This window comes from Carassius carassius, chromosome 27 (genome assembly GCF_963082965.1).
Source record: "Carassius carassius chromosome 27, fCarCar2.1, whole genome shotgun sequence".
Lineage (NCBI taxonomy): Eukaryota > Metazoa > Chordata > Actinopteri > Cypriniformes > Cyprinidae > Carassius > Carassius carassius.
In genome coordinates, this window is record NC_081781.1 from 5,019,625 (window position 1) to 5,036,018 (window position 16,394).

Below are 16,394 nucleotides of genomic sequence, written 5' to 3' on the forward strand. Positions count from 1 at the left end.
ACTATAATCTAACTTCACAGACAAATCTCTACATCAGAGCTACAGCGAAATCTCTAAAGTATAAATAATACAGTTTTAATATAATAGTCACAACGTCCACTGTAAAAAAATCATTCAGATTAGATAGATTACATTCAGAAGATTATTCTAGTAAAAATGGCCAACACCCACCTGGATAACTCCTTCCATCATGCTCACCATCTTGTTGACAATGGCGATGACCTTGTGCGTTCTCTCGGAGGGGCTGATGTCGGGCCGGTATTGGCTGGACATGACGTAGCGGCAGGTCATGTACAGCACATAGGTGGGAGACAGCTTGAAATGCACCGTTGAGCTGTTGGTGTAGTTAATGATGGCAGACAGGAAGGCATCCTCGGCTATGGGTGGGAATCATGGGATAGAGGTAGCAGAGAGAGTTTAAATTGGGACAGACCAAGAAGCTCTGATGATAGATGTTAGCATGCAAATATATTTTACAATGAGAGTTGCACATGCATGTTTTTTTGTTTCGTTTTTTTGAGCCTGTGACCTGAGCTCTAATCTATTATAACTCACAGTGAAAAGCATGTGGAACATCTACTGTAGTATAATAGTTCATTACAATAGAATTCGTTTTGCAAATTATACGTGTTGTTTGATGACATGTAGATCTTTTTTTTTTTTATAAGCTGCTCAGCTATATGAGATTTGAAGACTGATACTAAGAAACACTTAAAAATAACACAACATAACATAACCATAAAGATATAGCACAACAAAACAAACCACAACACATTGTGCGCGATAAATATCAGCCGATAATTAATGTGCATCTCGTCAGTAAAGCCAGTTCTCTAATCAGCGATAAATTCAATCAGGTGTGTGATTTCACATAGAGCAGCTGTTACTACACAGAGCCGTTGTTACCTGACAAACTGCGCAAATTCATGTTCATTATCAGCATGGAATTATAGGCTTTACTGACGAGATGCGCATTAATTATCGGCCGATATTTATCGTGCACCCCAATAACTCAACATAAAACCATAACATTTCAACACATAACATGACCCCACATATTACCATAACACATAACATATTTCATAACACAACAGATAATATGACACATAACATATAACATACAACCACAAGACATAAAGTAACAACACATAACAAGATTTTGTCATTATTTTGTGATGCTGTGAGCCAAATATGAAAATTGTAATGTACAAATGCGAATGAAACGTATAGTTAGTGATTATCTGCACTGGGTTGTGATGTGACAGCGGTACTAGGCTCAGTCCATCCATGCAGCTACACAAAAGGAAACTGCTGGCTTCTAAACTGGCATAAAACTCACTTCTGCCACCTAATGGCATGGTGGAACAATTAAATATTCTATTATTATTTCTGCATTTATTTATTTTTTTCGGGACAGAAATTTTTTTATCAATTACAATATAATTGATCTTGAACTGACTAAATGATAAAACCAGTTTTCTAGCAATCATCAATACTCCCCATCCACTGATCTATGAGGCAGCAAACTATGAGTGATTTCTAGAATTAGCTGTTTGTTTTGTGTTATAATCAGCAGAGCCAATAAAAGAAACCGCGTGAATGCATTAACCAGGTCAAGTGGGAATACTATGTTGTGTCTGCAAAACCCGAAAAGACTAAATGACAAAACATACAAATACACACCAGACAAAATCACATGACCCAGTTCAGATCAGATCGCTGAAATCAAACCAGCACAGATCAATTGGTTTTGCTTTGCACATGGATTTGGTACTCACAGTTTTCCCTGAACTCTATGCTGGCCGGCAGAATGAGTTCTGGGCCATCCTGGGACCTGCAGGGAAAGAATTGTTGCTCGATGAACCAGTTGAGATAGGACAGATTGACACCGCTGTCTACAGACGCCCACCGCTCCAGAGACCCTGCTCCTGTCCTGCCATACAACATCCTGTCACAGATGCCAAACTGTGCTGTGCGTGTTTGAATGAGCATTCTCATCTCCACTGGATTATTGATGACAAGACTGAAGCCAGGTGAGCGGCGGGCTCAGGTATCTCAGGTTCAAACAGAGGAAGAGGGTTAGGTTACATATAGAGACCTGTACCCTGCACTGACTCCATAGAGACCCTCGCTGACTGACAGCTGATGTGCACAAAACCTGCTGTTACTAAACTGAAAATGTAACTAACATGCCATTGGTTTCTGTGTCATTAACTACATTATTTGTTTCCACATTTTCTACTCTACCTGCAGAGGAAATCCACACAATTCTTAATTCTTAGCATTTTCAAGATCATCCAAATAAAAGATAATGAATAAAAAAGATTACAATAATAATGAATTGTGAAAAATACTGTAAGGGTTCAATCATTTACTTAAAAATTATAATAAAAAAAGAATACATATTTCACTTTACTTTTTATTAAAAAAAATTGTAAAACAAAATGTATTAATGTATTAATGTATTTTTTTTAGAAAACATTTTTTAACAGTAATGTTAATAATAATCTATTATCATTATTACCACTACTTTCAAAATAATGCCCCTGGCTTTACTTTGCATCATTCATTTGCATGATTATTTGATTATTTCCTCGTTCTTTTGGACCATTATCAACAACCCAACAGGTTGCTTTCATTTTCTTCCCATTATTCTTAGAAAAATACATAATTAAACGTGCTGTGAAATTTATCCCTACACTCATATTTATAACTAAAATAATAATCAGATTAGTCAAAAATATTTACATTTTACTTGGAATGTAAACACAGTTTTAGGTAAATCTGAAAAAATGATCAGAACCCTAAAGGCTGACAGGTCAGACAGTCGAGACATTTAACAAAAATCATGTATCAAACTGAATAAATACACATATTAGCTTGTTTTCTTTCTGAAATACATGAAATTAATTGCAGTTAAATATTGTAAATGTTTGATGGCCTCAAATCTCACCATGTGATTGTCAAGAATTTCAATTTTTTTCTCCACAAAAAATACAGAACAAAATTGAAATTTTCAATTTGGCCCAACTATGAAAATGAAGCACACCAAGTCAACAGAATTCTTACCTTCCGTCATGTTTGTTAAAGTCCTGCTGTTCTCCTCTAATCATGGGTTTCACCAGGCCTCTTTCACTGTTTCCTGAGCGCTCCATCTCCAGCTTCCCTGAGCTCTGAAACCACCAAATATCCCATCAGAGACCCAACACAGACAGCACATAAGAACATGCACAGAGAGCCCAAAGAAGCAGGCAGATGTGGCACCTTGCTTGTAGGGAGAGCGGAGCCGCTATGAACGTCCCCGTGAAGGTCAAAGGTCGTCTCTGGGACACTTCTGAAACAGAGAGAAATACAGCGGGGGGGTAATGTAGTTAATCATTTCAGCAGATGACAAGGAAATAAACAGTATCAGTGGCCAAACAAACAGACACACACACACAATATAACCACCTGCATATGCTCTAAAACACACAATTACATAAAACCTAAGCTGAATGGAAAGTCAAACAAAAGCAGCGGCTCACACCTCCACGAACACCCGGGTACATGTGTGTGTGAGTGTGTGTGTGTTTATGAGCACTGAACACAATCAATAACTCGCCGGCATTCTAACCAGACTAAATGAATGAGCAGAGCCCCACAGCCTAAAGATACACCCACACAGTGTTTGAACAAAATTACCATAAATTACAAAATTACAAGGCTACCGGGTTTCCAGCCCTTTGCATTCAGATGTAGAGACATAATCAGGCATCATCTATACTGCAGCTTGGGAGTCATTTCCATGAAATTCATTACATTTCCAGCTAGAAATGCTTTACATATTAAATAACCATGTAAATATCCATTTTGGATAATCGAGTAAAATAAATAATTTACAAATTAAAAGTATAGTACTTTTTAAGAGAACTTGGACACAAACCAAAAGATACAATTATACTGATCATAAATTAAGCCTGGCATCAGTTTGAAAACAGCTTTGTGTTATGTAACTCCAAACAGTACAAGTAACATTACAAAATGTAGAGTGTTCACACACATTCAACAAGGACACATGTTTTCACATCAAATCAATGCAGGAAATGAACCTAATTGAACCTAGACATTACCGGCCAATGGCCTGAAATGAACGCAGATCTAATTATTGCACATTCACATGCATGGCAATAAGATGCACATGGGATTACTTTGCATTAAAAGTTGTGTTAAAAAAAACTCACTTAAAACAAGAAACAGGAATTAAATTCTATAAAAGATTTAAAAAGAAGCTAAACAGGAGAAAGTTCACATGTTCTAACAAAGTCAAAATAACAATAAGAATAAACTATTACTAATGAGGCGGGCTGGGAAAATAAGTGTGTGTAAAGCATTTAATGTTGACTGTTCAACGCATTAAAATGAACAGAATCAATGTACTGTAGAAACTTTTTTTTTTTCATATCCTGAGGCTACGCTGTTTTCCCCCCACATTTCACACAAACATAATAAACTTATGAATCCGTATTATATTATAGTGTTCGGGGATTTTTAAAAAAGAAATTAACACTTTCAATTAGCAAAGATGTATTTATTTGATCAGAAATGACAGTAAAGAAATGTATAATGTTACAAAAGATTTCTTTTTTAAATAAATGTTGTTCTTTTGAACAGTATCCTGCATCCAAAAAAAATCTTGTTGACCCCACACTTTTGAATGGTAGTGTATGTGAATGTGTGTGTATGCATGTATGCAATATAAACAAAGGTTTCTGAACAAACCTACATGCTTAATTAAACTTCAAACAACATGTTTTAATTAGCATTTTATGATCAGATAAACCGAAACACAGTACTGTTAATAGTTTACAGGAAACAAACAAGCACATCAAATCTTCAGTCACCTGATAACTCAAGTGGAGCGTTTATACGTGTAAAATGTGGATGAACTCACCAGGACAGCTCTGCTCCAGTCTGATATGTTTAACAGTGGATTACGGTGAAGAGTGTGTGTTGGTGGGAGTGTCACTACACTCCGCCCTGTCTCAAACACCCTGTTTTCTCTCTGAAATGACATGGGACACACCCCTCTCCAACCCACTCTGATCAGATTATAGAGTCTCTCAGCGCCTGTGGCCAACATAACCTTCCGCTCACCCTCTCCTTGTCACTCTTCCAGCCTCTTTTCCAACAGTTCTCACAGTAAAGGCTACGTTTAACACTAGAAATCTGACAGGACGGTCACTGCAGAGAAAATCCATGTGCAAAACCGCAGAAACTCCTGTTGTTATGGAAGCAGAGCATCCCATAACACAACTCGCACTGGTCGTTCAGAGAGACACACACACATCAACAAAGAACAAACAAACCAGAACACGCTCACAAGACACTTAGACATTGAAATAGTGCCATCTAATGGCTCCACAAGTACAAAACACCTCATGAGCAACTGTGTGTTTGTTTTCCACTTGACATCAACATCAGCACCACAAAAGACGCATTATTACGATATTTCATAATCACTTTCAAGTCTCACTCCATCTCTTGGAACTAAACCATTGGTTTTTGCTACTGTACCTTTAAGATGGCAGAAACTGGTGTCAAAACTGAATGAATTATCTGCTCTGGTCCTGTGACGTGTAAACTATGCCTGTAAAGAACCTGCTTAAAGCCTGAATAAAACATGATATGACACAATAAACAGGCTCTCCTAAACTGTCCTTAAATGTAGCACTGGAAAGTTAGATTCATTTAGGTGAATGGCATCATACAGATGACTCATCTGAATCAAGTGATTTAAAAGAATGATTCACGATCCATTCCATGATCTGCCGAAGTCATAGGTTCATCATTTTTATAGTTAAAGGTGGCTGTTCAACATGTTTTTGACTCCGATATAAAAACTAAAGTGTTTTATAGTTGTGTTAGTTGCATTTAGTATCAATTCACCTGTTTATTTTCATACTGTCATCCTAGCTATTAAGATATTAAATATCTTCAATGTAGTTAGCTACTTTTTTTTTAGTAGCTTTAAATACAGCTACTGACTTTTTTTTTTTTTAAGTAGCTTGGCAAGCTATAGTTTTCAAAGAAGCTTCCCCATCACTGCGTCTAATGTTACACAGTACAACAGATGGTTCATTGTGCTGCGCTGCCACAGCTGGTCAATAAAGGATCAGACAAATGTATTAGTTGGACACACTCAATGGGATTCGTATCAGGTTATATTTGCTTTTCAGCTCTATTTGGGTAAAAAATAAAAATACTATGACTTACCCTGATTTGTGTCTGCCCTTCATCATAGGCCCTGGGTCTCTCTTGGACATGCTGTGGTCATAGCTGGGGTCTACGAATTTGAAGACGTGAGTGGCTCCGAACTGGAGCGTCACGCCGCTGCGCAGAACCGTAGTGTCAGAGATCCGCTGTCCATCCACAAACGTCTCAGCGTCCAAACCGACAGGGGTCACGGTCACTAGTCCGTCCGCATGCATCAGGTCACAGTGGTGGGGCAGAATCCCAGGCCCGAACAGCTTCAGTGCAGAAAAATCAGGGATGTGTTTTAAACGTATTTTCACCATTCACTGTTCTACACTACTGCGCTGAAGATGTCATCTTACTTGAATGTTTCCATCTTCACTTTGGTCAGATCCGACCTCAGTGACGCTGTGCTGTAGTCTGTAAAGTTTGGGTTTATCCCTGGAGTCTGAGCCATCTGCAGAGCAGCCACAGAGCAGTGAGACACACACGTTTGCATTTGTCTGCATGTCACTCACACTCGATTCAAAACACAAGCACTCTTGCACAAGTGTCACTTCTGTGCTTTAGGCCATGTAATTAAGAATATGCAAAACTACATGTTTCTAAATTCGTCTAGTCAATGGTCTAGCTAAACTACTGTGTAATTAGGCTGTTTTCGATCCTGAACTTAAAGATGCAACTCCTCCGAGAGGGCTTTCCAGGGTTGTACAGTATGCTAATTAAAGCACTGCCGCTAAAAATAGCTCAGTGAGAAATTAATACTTCTATTCAGCAAGAACACATTAAAATGATAAAAAAGCACAACTGCTTTTTTAACATTGTTAATAAGCAACATTTCAAAATTATTTCTGAAGCATCACGTGACGCTAAAGACTGGAGTGATGATGCTGTAAATTCAACTTTTCCATTAGAGGAATACACTGCATTTTAGAAAATATTTAAATAAGTTATTTTAAGTGGTAATATTTCACAAGATAACTTTTATTGTATTTTTGATCAAATAAATGTAGCCTTGCTAAGCATAAGAGACTTCTTTCAAAAACATTTCAAAAATCTTACTGACCCCAAACATTAGAATGACCTCACTAATTTACTAGTTGGTCATTAAATGACTAGTCAACCCTCATGACATATCCTTACTAATAATTGTTAAGTACCTTCCTTGACCACTGTGCAAAAACAAAGACTTCTATTATCGGAAATTGGACTTTGATCAGAATTCATAGAACTTGCTGAGAAACAATGAACTTTAATAGGAAATCCTGGGTTATAAATGATGATGGGATGGTTGGGGTTGTATTATAGGCTAATTCTTAGATTAGGCCTAAAAAAAAAAAAAGTTTGGTTCCGGTTGGTTGTCAGTTGAGGTCATTGGTCGGTAGGGATTTATTATTTTTTTTAATTTATTTATTTTTTTTCTCCAGTGGCAGTTTTACACACACACACGCGCGCTGATTTTAAATGTGTGTACCGGTACTTTTACGACAGTGATTCTGTATTCCCGTTTAAAGTCTGTTGTTGCCATAGACACGCAAAACGCACACACACACACACACACACACAAAAAGCCTTCGCGGGAGTTTGACAGGCGATCTCATAGTAGATTAACATGGAGGATTTGAACTTGAAAAACGGAGTGTACAGACATCTTTTTGTAGTCAAACAACATTCTTTGTTATGTTCATTTATGTGGTTTATTTGATTTTGATGCTATAAATTAACTAGAAGCAAGAGACGATCAGTTAGTTTTAACTGATGATCTAACTTACAGCGATCTGTTCGACACATTCAAGAGCCACAAAACGGTATTTATTGTTTACATTTCTTTAAAAAATGACCACATTTGAAAGGTGAAATAACCAAATGAGACTTTGTTTCATATTAAAAGTAAGCTGGTAATGTTAATGTCCTGTCTGTCAGCATGTTGTCAGTGCCCTCTCTGTTCCGCGATATATTGTTGACTCCCCCCTCCCCCCGTGTTTCTCTTAATGTTACAATTTCCAAACCTTAAGTTATAGCTCACTTTAGGAATTGACAGTTAAAGGGTTTTGATGCAATACTTAATGGTTTTTAACGGATTACTTAAGTGTAAAACAGCATTTAAAGAAAACTGTAATTTAATTAACGATGTGTGAAAGACCGTTCTTCCCCAGTCTCATAAAATAAATTTGGGTCGCACATAAATTGACAGGGTCGGTCGGAAACCGGAACCAAACAATTTTTTTTTTTAGGCCTTAGTAAAATGATTGGCAATTCAAAGGAGTTGTAAGCAAAATGCAAAGCACAGACAGTAAAAGGGAATAAGGCTTAAAACATGACAGTGTGTGTCAAAATAACTTCATAATACTGATGTTAGAGCCCCTTTTGTATATATTTTGGGAAAAGTTATTTTTTTCAGTCGACCCAAGCCTGAGACAGCCTAGGCAACTTTATAGTTATTTTATGACATTTTGTGAAATAAAAAATACAGAATACATTGTAAATAATACCCCAAGATATTTACTAGAGTCTAAGAGGGCAATGCTGGGAAATTTGTACCAATATAAAGAAAAATGTGCTATAAAACTAAATGTTTTTGACATTGTAAAATATTTACCAGAAAATACCACACCAAACTCCTCTTGTGCCGACATTTTTTTTTACTTTTAGTGCACAAAAAAAAAACAAAAAAAAAAAACAAGTAGGTCAGTATGTTTTCATTTTGCTGAAGTGTTTTATAGCTTATATTTCATTGTGTGTGTGTGTGTGTGTGTAAGAGAGAGAGAGAGAGAGAGAGAGAAGTAGATCTGGGGGAGGGAGGGAGGTGGAGGCTGGTTTGTGTTACCTTCATGATGACGGTAGTAGTAGGCATAGTGACTCCCTCGCCCTAGGATGGGACGCATGCACAGGAGCCAGGAGCAGACAAAACGGCGGGACACACACCGACACGCACCAACAACACACATGAGAGAGAGCAAGAGAGAGCAAGAGATACAGAGAGAGGAAAAGCCAAAGCACACCAAACGCAGCAAGAAAGAGAAAAAAAGTGCCATAAGCAAGTGGTCAGTCTGTCAGCTGACACACACTCCAGAGAGGAGTGAATATGTCATATCTACATATAGATACCATATCTACACCGGACAACAGCACGTCACAAGTGACAAAACCATAACTCTCCCATTGTAAACAACAAAAGTCCACACTTCTGCAATTTGACTGAGGAATGTGCCATTTCTTTTTTTTTCAGATTGACAGCTACTCTGACCATATTTTTTGTCCACTGAAAATATATTTATTTACATACAGTGGGTACGGAAAGTATTCAGATCCCCTTAAATGTTTCACTCCGTTATATTTGCAGCCATTTGCTAAAATCATTTAAGTTCCTTTTTTTTCCCTCAATGTACACACAGCACCCCATATTGACAGAAAAACACAGAATTGTTGACATTTTTGCAGATTTATTAAAAAAGAAAAACTGAAATATCACGTGGCCTTAAGTATTCAGACCCTTTGCTGTGACACTCATATTTAACTCAGGTGCTGTCCATTTCTTCTGATCATCCTTGAGATGGCTCTACACCTTCATTTGAGTCCAGTTGTGTTTGATTATACTGATTGGACTTGATTAGGAAAGCCACACACCTGTCTATATAAAACCTTACAGCTCACAGTGCATGTCAGAGCAAATGAGAATCATGAGGTCAAAGGAACTGCCTGAAGAGCTCAGAGACGGAGCTCAGAATTGTGGCAAGGCACAGATCTGGCCAAGGTTACAAAAAGATTTCTGCTGCACTTAAGATTCCTAAGAGCACAGTGGCCTCCATAATCCTTACATGGAAGACGTTTGGGATGACCTGAACCCTTCCTAGAGCTGGCCGTCCGGCAAAACTGAGCTATCGGGGGAGAAAAGCCTTGGTAAGAGAGGAACCCAAAGATCACTGTGGCTGAGCTCCAGAGATGCAGTCGGGAGGTGGGAGAAAGTTGTAGAAAGTCAACCATCACTGGAGCCCTCCACCAGTCGGGGCTTTATGGCAGAGTGGCCCGACGGAAGCCTCTCCTCAGTGCAAGGCACATGAAAGCCCCCATGGAGTTTGCTAAAAAACACCTGAAGGATTCTCTGGTCTGATGAGACCAAGATAGAACTTTTTGGCCTTAATTCGAAGCGGTTTGTGTGGAGAAAACCAGGCACTGCTCATCATCTGTCCAATACAGTCCCAACAGTGAAGCATGGTGGTGGGGGTGTTTTTCAGCTGCAGGGACAGGACGACTGGTTGCAATCGAGGGAAAGATGAATGTGGCCAAGTACAGGGATATCCTGGACGAAAACCTTCTCCAGAGTGCTCAGGACCTCAGAATGGGCCGAAGGTTCACCTTCCAACAAGACAATGACCCCAAGCACACAGCTAAAAAAAACGAAGGAGTGGCTTCACAACAACTCCGTGACTGCTCTTGAATGGTCCAGCCAGAGCCCTGACTTAAACCCCAATTGAGCATCTCTGGAGAGACCTGAAAATGGCTGTCCACCAACGTTTACCATCCAACCTGACAGAACTGGAGAGGATCTGCAAGGAGGAATGGCAGAGGATCCCCAAATCCAGGTGTGAAAAACTTGTTGCATCTTTCTCAAAAAGACTCATGGCTGTATTCGATAAAAAGGGTGCTTCTACTAAATACTGAGCAAACGGTCTGAATACTTAAGACCACGTGATATTTCAGTTTTTCTTTTTTAATAAATGTGCAAAAATGTCAACAATTCTGTTTTTTTCTGTCAATATAGGGTGCTGTGTGTACAATAATGAGGAAACAAAATTAACTTAAATGATTTTAGCAAATGGCTGCAATATAACGGAGTGAAAAATTTAAGGGGGTCTGAATACTGTTTGTACCCACTGTAAGTGTAAATCAATAGTATGATTTGGTATGTATTTGTTACATCACTCATGATGTAACTGTTAAGAAAAAAAAAGAATTAGATCAAAGGGGTTCGGCTGACAAAAAAAGTTTGAAAACCCCTGATATAATACATCAAATTGAACAAATACATAGTACATAGTATATTATTAAATAGAAAAGTCAAACTTAATAATGTCAAATAAAATATCATAAAATAATATTTAAACAAAATAAATTGTTTATCATTAAACAAAATAATATACAGTAATTTAATAACAACAATATAACAGATAGTGTTTGTAGAAATAACTTGAATGTTTTTATATTATAAAATAACTCAAAGTACAATCGTTTTTTTATTGTAAATAAAATAAAAGTCAGCCAATGAATTGTTCCTGAAGTTATCAGTGATTGGTTAGTGAACTTTTTGAAATTATGTGAAGCTTTAATGCTTTCACTGTAGATGGCATTTCTTTTGTCTTTACAATGTGACGTGGGTTGGCTTTAGTATAGATACAGTGACATTACACATCAGGAGAGTTCCTGCTCAACTCTTTGCAGTTAAAAAGCATTGGTTATAAACGCAGTGACAGGGTTAGTTGTGGCTGAAGCAGGGGGAGGAACAGTATGCAAGCAGCAGTTAGACTGAAGACGGCGTTAGTGAGCGTCAGATCTAGATGATGTGAATTTTCAACTCTAAAAACACAACTTGAGTTAAACTAAGGTTTATTTTAAGGGATTTCACTAGCTGACTCTAAAGCGGTCCATATACTGAACTCATTTGTTGGACATAGCTCTACTCCTGCGTGAATGTCAGTGGGCAGTCAGTGGGCTGCTCTTCACAGCTGTCACGTCAGTGCAACTGAAACTCTAGTGCAGGCTTAGATCATTACATCTGATCCAGGAACAGCTCTGCTAGCATTCAATGACTCACAAAGGCCTCTGCTTCTGCTCTTAAGTTCCTGGAAAGAGGATGTGCTGTCATAGTGTATGTTTGTGTGTGTCACCTGGGCTCAGTTCAACCAGGTAGGGCAGTTTCTCTGGAGGAATGGATCCGTGAGGCGGCCCCATCCTGTTGTCGGGTTTACGTCCTTTCCTTGGAGCGTAGTCTGGAGGACGCTTTTTCAGCTGGAATACTAAGGCCTCTGTGAAATTGACATAATAGCATATTATATTCAACAGGGGGCGGTATAACATGCTGTAAATGAGAGGCTCATCTATTATACTTATTTAAATGCTTTAAGCATGTAAAATTAAGGCATAAATTATATAAAATGCATCTACACTCAAGTTCAAAAGTTTGGGATCAATAAGATGTATTCTTTAAAAAGAAAAAAAAAATACTTCTGAGCAAGGATGCATTTAATTATTTCTATTTCAAATATATATATATTTTTTTTATAATTATTCTTGAGCGCCCAATCAGCATATTAGAATGATTTATGAAGTACTATGTGACACTGAAGACTGGAATAATGATGCTAAAAATTCAACTTTGCATCACAGAAATAAATTACATTTAAAATAGATTTAAATATAAAAAAAAACTTCTTGTAAATTGCAATATTTCACATTATTAATGTTTTTTGCCATATTTTTATCAAATAAATGTAGCCTCTGAGTGCAGAAAAACCACACACACGCACAAAAAAATAAACCTACAAAAAAGAAAAAATGGCATGTGGCTGACCTTTATCGCTTGTCCAGTCTCTGAGGATCTGCAGAGGGCAATCTGTGTCGTCCAGTATGGCCTCCTTCACTGGTTTATCATTTACATGAATCACCTGCACAAAGCAAACATGCACACACTTTCAGAGTCTTAAAAATTCAACTTTTTTACCTAACGGAATAAAGTTTGACTTCTTTAGCAAAGCATGCCAATATTTCACAGTACACACTCTAGGCAGGCATTAGACACCTGTTTTAGTGACAGATACACGCTCCCTGTGCCATGATTTAAAAGTAGCTTTATGGACGAGCTGTGTATGTTATTAAAATTGGCCGGAGTGATGGGAGAGGATATTACAATGCCACAGAAACTCTCAGTGTGACTGGCTGAGACGGCGTCTGAAAAGAGCTGGTGAGCAACGGCGCAGACAGCACAAGGTTGACCGTTTTGTACCAGCGATGTTTGCCATTTGCTGACAGCAGATTAGACCAGCCACTTCAAGCACTTCCTGCTCTTCTCCTCTACACTTCCTCCTCATCCCCCCGTTAGTGCAGTGCTAAACGCGTGCAGGCGGGGCACTTTACAACTGCACAATTGAATTCCTCTCAGCAGAGGTGAAGCAGATGTCAGCTCCTGGCTTTAATCTGGAAGACAAATCGTGCAGTGGCCTGATTTGATCACAGGAGGATGAGGAGGAGGGGTCCACGGAGAGAGCTGGACACGCCAGAGACATTCAATCAGCTTAATAACTCTACAGCAGACCCACATGGCATTCTGAAGAAACTTTCACAGCTAGATTTCCACAGAACTGAAAGGTCCATGATTAATGATTATTTTACACGCCCTATGTTAATCAGTTATATTTGATGTCATTCTCAGCTACAATACATGTCACTATGGATGCTGATATTACGATTCTGGTAAAGATCTATAATTATCATTAATTGTTGATCGATAAATCGCCAATATCAAAATAAAACCCTTCCTAAATGTATGTCAATTAAAGTTAAATCAATGACTACTAATAACAACAAATTATTAATAAAAATAATTAAATTATTAAATTATCATTTAAAACATGTATGGGTATCTGCGGTTTCAAAAATCTAATTAAAGATTTTTAAGAGCTTTTTAAGACCTACATAAATAAAACTGATACCTAACAGAGGAAACCCATGCAATTTTAAAATCTCAGTTTATTTTACAGAATTTACTGATGTTTATGCATTAATATGTTGTTTTTGCTGGACAATTATATATATATATATATATATACATGTTCATTAATTATAAACATATGTACTTTGAAATATGCAGGGCTCACATTTAGTCTTTTAAATCACATAAGGCTATAGTGTGATTCCTATTTTTCCATCCTCAAATTTAAGAACTCTTATGATATTTGAAACTTTTGCTGTACCATTTAAGATGTTTACAACTTAATACATGAAATGTGATAAATGAATTTATGCTATTATCAGTGCTATTAAATTATTGTTTTTAAAAATGAAATTTTAGTCACCATTAGATGACGCTAGATCTGATCTAAATGTAAAACTATTGGAAAAGAGCATGCACACTTAAATATCCATGACATAGTATCAAAATATTGTCCATCCCTTCATTGCAGATTTTAAACAACTTTCTGACACAGGTGCATTTATCATAGGGAAGTAGAACTCTCTGAAAGCATTTGAACACTCCCACCGTGTTAAACCTCACCTGGGCGATGCAGTAATCTCTGGGATTTTCCTTTTCCAGCCCGTATTTCTCCAGAGCCTCGGCCACAGCAAAGTCAGCCATATCAGTAGTTGAGAGCAGGATGGTCTTGTAGGGAATGTTTGGCTTCAGACTATCGGCGTAGATCCTCAGAGTCCCTCCTGAAAGAGAGAGATTGTGTGAAAGATCATTAAGAACTAATAGTGTAGCTTTAATCATTAATCATTAATTAATCAGATTATACCTGGCTTTTCGAGATTACTAAAATTGGCTGATAATACAAGAGAATTAAGAACTAATAGTGCAGATTAGTGGTAGACTGATATATCGGTAAAAGGCCAATTAAATCAGAACTGGCTGATTATCATGCCCATTAACTCCATGCACAGTTACCTTAAGTCAGATCTAATGTCTAAAGGCAGGCTGATATAAGGGCAAGGCCTTTGCTGATGACCTAGTAAATGAATTATAAACATTTAGGGTACTAGCATTAGCACAGAAAATATTCCTCTTAAAACACCATCCTATGTTCTGAATTTGTCCAATGTAGGTTGAAGGACTTTGTTAGTAAGGCAGCACACAGCGCGAGAACTCAAACATCCCCAACACTGGGATCTAAACCCAGCCGCGTTCTCGACTAAGCCTCTTTAACCAGTTCACACACTGCTTAACTCTTACCGGACGGGGTGAATGTGATGAGTAACTGGGAGCCTTTCTATGTGTGTCACGTTAAGGATTTGCCTCTGGTCTAAACCCTCGGCTGCAGACATATGTTATTATCCTGATTACATAAGCTTGGAAAATCTAAATATCCATGTCTGTCCAGGACAGAAAGTCTATTTTAGGCATCAGTGTGAACAGAGCTACAAAATAAAGTTTTATGTTGAGGTCTGGAATGGTTTTCCACTTGAAAGTAGGTGGTTCATTGGCAGAAAGTCCCAACAAGTGCAATGGAGTTGCCAGGGCTCTGGTTTAGTGCTCTCTTTATATAATTACAGTTTTCAGTGCCCCATGGAGGCAAATTGCTGACATCATAGCCTACTTTACATGAAAAACAAACACGAAGCTATTTTTGCACCAAAAAGTCTCTAGACACAGCTCAATGACCATAGATTTAATTCTTACAATGCACCTAAACTAAATGTGCAAAGTTATGTTAATGTGCTCATATCTGTTTTCTGTACTGAATAAAGTACTTTGTAGCCTGGTTTCCATATATGTGACCCTGGACCACAAAACCAGTCTTAAGTCGCTGGGGTATATTTTTAGCAATAACCAAAAAAACACTGAACAGGTCAAAATTATAGATTTTTCTTTTATGCCAAAATCATTAGGATAATAAGATCATGTTCCATGAAGAAATTTTGTACATTTCTTACTGTAAGTATATCAAAACTTAATTTTTGATTAGTAATATGCATTTCTAAGAATTCATTTGGACAAATTCAAAGGCGATTTTATCAGCATTTAGATTTTTTTGCACCCTCAGATTCCAGATATTCAAATAGTTGTATCTCGACCAAATATTATCCTAACAAACCATACATCAATGGAAAGCTTATTTGTTCAGCTTTCAGATGATGTATAAATCTCAATTTTGAAACATTGACACTTAAGACTTGTTTTGTGGTCCAGGGTCGCATAAGATCACATGACTTCAATATGATCTCTGTTATGATTGGCTGAATAACAATCCCTCCTGCTAAATAATCTCTTAGAAGTTCATATGTATATCTGGGCAGTTGTATGTCAGTGTAGATTATGTCTATGATTGGAGACAAAACCTGAGTCCGGTCGACCGTCTCCGCTGCGGAATTCTTGCATCCTCTTCTCCAGCTTCTGCTGACGTCTCCTCTTCATCACCACCTCGGGGTTAGAAATGGTCCTTGTGAAACTG

The 16,394-nt window shown here is 37.7% G+C and overlaps 1 protein-coding gene across 19 annotated transcripts in view; it reads right to left on the reverse strand.

The window, feature by feature from the left end:
* LOC132106507 (afadin-like) overlaps window positions 1–16,394 on the reverse strand; it is a 127,275-nt gene that overhangs the window by 45,658 nt on the left and 65,223 nt on the right. For 14 of the 19 annotated variants that reach the window (XM_059512238.1, XM_059512246.1, XM_059512256.1 and 11 more), the window contains exons 5-15: window positions 16,282–16,394; window positions 14,501–14,658; window positions 12,800–12,893; window positions 12,117–12,254; window positions 9,059–9,100; window positions 6,594–6,688; window positions 6,253–6,506; window positions 3,265–3,334; window positions 3,070–3,173; window positions 1,779–1,834; window positions 172–377 (exon numbers count right to left, since the gene is read on the reverse strand). The exon at window positions 16,282–16,394 is cut by the window's right edge and continues 48 nt beyond it. In XM_059512238.1, coding sequence (XP_059368221.1) covers window positions 172–377; window positions 1,779–1,834; window positions 3,070–3,173; window positions 3,265–3,334; window positions 6,253–6,506; window positions 6,594–6,688; window positions 9,059–9,100; window positions 12,117–12,254; window positions 12,800–12,893; window positions 14,501–14,658; window positions 16,282–16,394 — 1,330 coding nt within the window. The remainder of the gene's footprint in view (window positions 1–171; window positions 378–1,778; window positions 1,835–3,069; window positions 3,174–3,264; window positions 3,335–6,252; window positions 6,507–6,593; window positions 6,689–9,058; window positions 9,101–12,116; window positions 12,255–12,799; window positions 12,894–14,500; window positions 14,659–16,281) is intronic. The other 5 variants (XM_059512255.1, XM_059512243.1, XM_059512242.1 and 2 more) reach the window with 1 other exon arrangement.